This window comes from Diorhabda carinulata, chromosome 8, assembly GCF_026250575.1.
Source record: "Diorhabda carinulata isolate Delta chromosome 8, icDioCari1.1, whole genome shotgun sequence".
Taxonomy (NCBI): Eukaryota; Metazoa; Arthropoda; class Insecta; order Coleoptera; family Chrysomelidae; genus Diorhabda; species Diorhabda carinulata.
In genome coordinates this window covers 20848842-20854889 of record NC_079467.1, presented here as the reverse complement: position 1 = coordinate 20854889, position 6048 = coordinate 20848842, and the positions used below count along the sequence as shown (strand labels likewise).

General features: G+C 32.0%; 1 protein-coding gene across 1 annotated transcript; it reads left to right on the top strand.

Moving 5' to 3' along the window:
- The first annotated feature begins 900 nt into the window (after positions 1-900).
- Positions 901-5651, top strand: LOC130896972 (endoplasmic reticulum-Golgi intermediate compartment protein 2). Its single transcript, XM_057805419.1, has 6 exons — positions 901-1175; positions 1256-1411; positions 2144-2307; positions 3336-3639; positions 4578-4838; positions 5433-5651. Exons 1-6 carry the CDS (start codon positions 1052-1054, stop codon positions 5561-5563), a joined length of 1140 nt encoding a protein of 379 aa, XP_057661402.1. The 5' UTR covers positions 901-1051; the 3' UTR covers positions 5564-5651.
- Positions 5652-6048: the final 397 nt, after the last annotated feature.

The following is a 6048-nucleotide window of genomic DNA, read 5'->3' as shown; positions in this document are numbered from 1 at the left end:
TAAGATCTCACGATTTCATGTTCAGTCTCACTATCTCACGATATTTGTTCTTATTCTTGCGATTTTTGAAAATATACATATTATATCCATAATACTAAGCACCACTGACATAACATTGAAACAAAACTAAAAATATTTAATTATCTGTACAAGGAGAAAAATTCAGTATCCAATAGTCCATGGGGCCTATTTATAAGTCGTGGAACAAGAATTATCGGTGTGCTACGAGAGATGAAGCGGGCTGTCATAAATTGTCTGACAGAGAGCAAATAATTCAGATCACTCAGGGAATGCCATTCCTCGATAGAAGAATAAGAATAGAACCCCATAACAACATGTTTTCAAAATATACATCTACATTTGAACGTGTGAACTATTTACCGCATTCCAACGCTAATACCGGAAGAATAGTTTCAGAAATAAATCTAAACAAAACTTATATGAGGAATCGCTGTAAAACCACAACGTTGGAAGGGCTCGTTTTAACAAAAGGCTGTGTTTTAAAAAGCTATTGTTGCTACAGCTTCAATTTTTCTACAAATTTAACAAATGAATTATATTCTACGGCAATATATACCCAAAAAAGTGATTCAGATTCGGACTGAATAAATCTATTTTATGAAATCTCATTTTTACATTATCTACATACTATTCATTTAATATATATTTTCAAATTTATTTTGTTTTAGAGTTTTGGTTAATTTTACTCAAGCACTTATTGTTCATATTTTCATAAAAGTAGGGACATTAAATATTACTCGTATTTTCAAATTTTATTCCCACTACAGGAGCTTTATTTCCAAATTTCACGGTTTCAAACGATTTTCTTATTACGGACCTCATTTGAAATTTCTTACCATCGGGCGTCCCTGTGTATGGTACCTTTAACGTAGGCATACTGTACAAGTAATAAAGAAGACAGAGATGTCATAATATAACCTCAAATTTCTTAGTTTAACAATAGCCACAGATATGGATTTACGTTTACTATTATTATAATATACAAACAATATGGATGTTCTAAATTAGTTCACAAATATTTAATCAAATAATGGAGGCAGAAAAGGTTACAATGCTGCGTTATAGAGGCTCTAAACTGAGCAAAGTGAAAAAACTGGATATGTTTCCAAAAGTTGAAGAAACTTTTAAAGAAACTTCTTCTGTTGGAGGAACATGTAAGTATCACTATGTGATAAATACAAGTCACACTATATAAAATTTATATCACATGTCTATAATCAATGGATTTTTCCAGTTTCCATTTTTGGATTCCTTATCATCATATGGCTTGTATTTTCTGAAATTCAATATTATTTAGATAGCAAATTTATCTTCAAATTTTCACCAGATGTCGAATTAGACGAACAGCTTAAAATCAATATTGACATTACAGTAGCTATGCCTTGTCATTGTAAGTATTTATTTATGTTTAGTTTTATTACAAAATATATTGTTGGAATTCCAAACTTTTATAAGAAATTAATATTACAAAATCCAGTTTCTAAGCTTTTATGTTCATACTCACAATTGCACACAGGTTATCCTAACATAAAATTAGTGTTTGTCTGAATTATTTTGTGCTTTTGTTAATTCAAGATACTTGTTACACATCAACATTTCTAGTTTATATAAAATATATATAACATCTTTTTTCTTGTTTGTCAATTCCTATATAAGACCATTCACAAAATTGTATCACATTTAAATAACCAATAAAGAATTTCCAATCACAGAATAAACAAAATTCATTCAAGAAATACTGATATATGGGGGAATCTTAATTTATTATTGTGAATACTTTGAAATAATTTTATCTTTCTGAAATTTAAGTCCTACTTGTTTGCAAAATAAAACGAAAATTTAATAAACTTGATAGATATTTTGTACATTTTCCATTTATTAAATATTCAAATGTACACTTTGTTTTCAAGCATGTAATGAGAAATTTAAACAACAATAATTCAAGACATCTCTGGACAACGAAATGAATTGTAAGAAACTCACACTATGTGGCAAACTATTGCTAAAAAACATACTTATTGTGTCCTTCATATTTTTTATGCTCGGGGAGGTAATAAAATAACAAAAACATCTGATGATCATGTAGCAGATGAACTGATATTTGATATAGATTGATTTGAAGTTTTAGGAGCTGATATACTAGATTCTACTAATCAAAATACATTCAAATTTGGTGCTCTTGATCAAGAAGATACCTGGTTTGAATTAGCTCCCAATCAACAAATTCATTTTGATAATAAAAAGCATTTCAACTCATATCTACGAGAAGAATATCATGCTGTAAAGGTAATGACTAGTATATTATATAGATTAGATGTTACTCGTAGCTTTACTTCAAATGTTTTTTAACATAATTTAATTTGATATATATCTTTAAGTAAAATATGTACATTCAACTTAATGATATAAAACACATATGGTTTAGATATAAAATATCTCAAGTTTGGTTTGATTGAAATGACCATAATTGTTCTTTTATGGTATGTATATCAAGTAGAAATCAAGCTAGAGAAACACTAATGTCGTCATTCTGTCACTTTAACACATACAAACCTTGCTGATATTCCAGAATCGAGAATCATAGTCTATAAATAAAAATTCAAGCAGTTTGTTAGTAATTTATTCAAATAAAAAGGTTTCTCGGAAAAAACATGTGAACATTCTGGCAGCAAGTAATAAAATTTTTTCTACATCAATTTTTTAAATAATCTGACAAGACTTTACTGTTGTTGTTTTCTATTAAAGATTTGCTTTTTGCACACATTCTTGAGCCACTTTGGCAAGTCTTGCTGAATAAGGGTTATATTTAACTTGATTTGTTACAGAATCATCATTGTTTGATTCAATATAAAAAAAGTCTGTCAAACAAGCAGCAGCTTGCCCACCTCGCCGAGCTATGCGATAGAATTTCTATTGCTGCTCTTCAGGGGTATTTTCATTCCATGAATTTTTCTTATTTCTTCGAAACTTGATGTCTAATTTCTTAAAACACTGCACCATCTTTTCTTCTCATGTTCACAACCCAATCATTCCAAATCAACGCCGATTCTTCCGCCGTCCGATTTCCACCTAATTGATATGTTCTATCATCTCATAAATGCTTTCCATACAAATCTTTTACTATAAACTTTACAATTTTTTTGTATCTTTGATTCTATAATTTCATTAATAATCTCGTCAGTGTTATAACCAAATCGTGACATTTTGAAATATTAAATATTCAAAACTTCAAGAGACCATGGGATCTGTTTTCAATGTAATGTACTGATTGGTTATCTGGAGCAAAAAATCTTCATGATAATTATCTTGTTTAGGACTTGCTATGGAGAAGCAGATTCTCAACACATTTTGGAGAACTTCCTCCAAGAAATGACGCTCCAGACAGACCTCATGACGCTTGTAGGATTTATGGTAATCTCATATTGAATAAAGTAGCCGGAAATTTTCATATAACTGCTGGTAAAAGCCTACCTCTATCTAGAGGACATGTTCACATGAATGCTTTTATGTCAGACCGAGACTACAATTTTTCTCACAGAATAAACAAATTTAGTTTTGGCGACCCCAGTCCTGGAATTGTTCATCCATTGGAAGGAGATGAGGTCATAGGAACGTATGGTGAGTTTAAGCATAATAAGTATTAGATAAATCAGTTTGTTAAATTGACAATAGAGTATAAGTGAGAACATGAAATTATGCAAACCTTATCATCACATTAAACTAAAGATCCATTTTGCCCTACATTATTTATCATCTGATAGACAGCTCCATAATTGCAAAGGAGGTGTTCAGCTGAGGCTTCTTCAGCAAAATATCTATCAAACACAGAATGGAGGCTGACAATTTATTTTTCGCACCCTCTGCTCAAGTCTCTGAATATGAGTCGCGGCAGAATAATTTTTCTTCCGCCTCATTTCAGTATCGACGCTACTGCTTATAACTACAAATATTGAATACAATATTTACTCTTCCACTACACCAACACTCACAATTAATTACACTGCCTGAAGCGTTTTGATAACCAAGTTCTCATCTTCAGAGACTGAAAGTAAACTGTTTACCTACGGTCACATTTTGCCACTGGTCCTTATCTTCCTCCATATCTTTGAATCGCAGTTCAAAATGGTCACAACCACACTCCTGAACTTTCTTCTGCTAGCGCTGACGGTCATGATGAGTTAGTTTCTCTCTATATCTCTTCAAAAGAGCATACTTCATGAAACCATAATCAATAGCAATACTCAGCTATGTCCTCTCTCCTCGAAACGCATCAACATCACCGACGCTTTGTTGTCATGAATGTTCAATAGATGGCGCTCGCGTCGCGTCCCCTGCCGGGGTATCGCGCACCCCGAGGATTGGCACTAACACTACAAACTGCCGCAGTTCTCTCAATCATTTCATCATGTTTGAGATGACAAATGAATATGTTAATTTATAATAAATAATAATAAAGTAAAAATTGTACAGAATATCAATAACTCTTCCAGAACTCCAAACTGCAAAGTAAGTTTGGAATAGCAATTTTTTTTAATGTAATTTCATATTAATTTCAGGGCGTACCTTATTTAACTACTTTATTGAAGTAGTACCAACTAAAGTGAATACTTTTCTTACGTCTGTAAACACTTATCAGTACAGTGTTAAAGCATTAAACAGACCCATCGATCACGATGCTGGTAGCCACGGATTTCCGGGATTGTTTTTCAAGTATGACGTATCCGCACTAAGGGTAACTGTTAAACAAGAAAGGGATCATTTGGGAACTTTTCTCTCCAGATTGTGTTCTATTATTGGAGGAGTTTTTGTTTGTTCAGGTAATAAATAATACTGTCGAACACACCAATATGGTTAAATACACTGCATAGCATATTTCTTAAAATTACGGGGTCGTAACAACAGTTCACTATTAGCACTCACGACGATCACGTTCATGACCACGATCTTTCCCGTTCCACTTAGTCCAAAGCATTATAAATGTAAACCCAAATGAATTACGAGGCGTTTCGAGCGGCGATAGTAAAATATTTGTTTATCATCATGCTTCGAAAGTATTCATAATATCAAATACCAAATATTATATCAAATAATGAGATAGATTCCTATGGTTGCGATCAACAATCACTTTGACCCACCTTTTGGGTAGTCGTGAACGTTAGTCATGATGTTATGTGGGAAGTTCTCTCGCCGCGACCACAACCTTCGTACTCTCAATGTGGAACGCCCAAAGAGTATTTCTGACGCCGTGAACGTTTAGTGGAATACAACTTATGTTTCTCTACATATTAGTCAAAATTGATGAAAAGCTGTTGTATTGATTGAGCTCTAAAAGACTTCCTAATTATTTTCTATAATTTTCAAAGTTTTTTTGTTAAATTTATTGAATTGGGAAAAGCCTTTTATTGTTTTAGGTATCCTTAACCAAATTGTACAATTACTTATCGACTTTATAAACAACAATTTCAAGAAAGAAGTTATAACTGCAAAGGATAAAGAACTATTGGTCGAAGATGTCCAACCTTCTGTTGTTCAATTAACATAATCTAGTATTTTATTTATTATCACATACTTTGTGTTTGTTGTTCTTCTTTAACCTGCTTGTTCTTTTTTAAATAAATCATGAAAAATGAGATTTGTAAAATTTAATAAAGACGATGACTTCGTTATTTACACACTCTTCAAACAGTGTAATTAGAAGTGTCAACAATTGATTTTGACTGATAATACTCTAACTTTTTATGGTATTTTTAGCGCCGTTGCCTATTCGGACCGATTCTGGTTGAAGATCTTCCGAGCATCATACGCGTCAGATTTACTTCCCGAATTATCATAGTTTTAACTCGGATGTAACGCAAGTGTCGATTGCATAGATTCACCAATATTTTGTTAATTGTCTGTATATACTCATTCCTTAGTATTTCAGTTTGTTAATTATATCGGTTAATTTTTGATGAATCACCAAGTGGCATTTCATTATTACATAAATTAGCCGCTATATGTCTTGAAGATACGTAACGTTGTCAAACA

Excerpts from the sequence above, each read along its gene's own strand:
- LOC130896972 (XM_057805419.1), top strand. The coding sequence starts at position 1,052 with ATGGAGGCAGAAAAGGTTACAATGCTGCGTTATAGAGGCTCTAAACTG. Across the intron at positions 1,176-1,255 it reads TTCTTCTGTTGGAGGAACAT|TTTCCATTTTTGGATTCCTT; the intron begins GTAAGTATCACT and ends GGATTTTTCCAG. Across the intron at positions 3,640-4,577 it reads TGAGGTCATAGGAACGTATG|GGCGTACCTTATTTAACTAC; the intron begins GTGAGTTTAAGC and ends TATTAATTTCAG.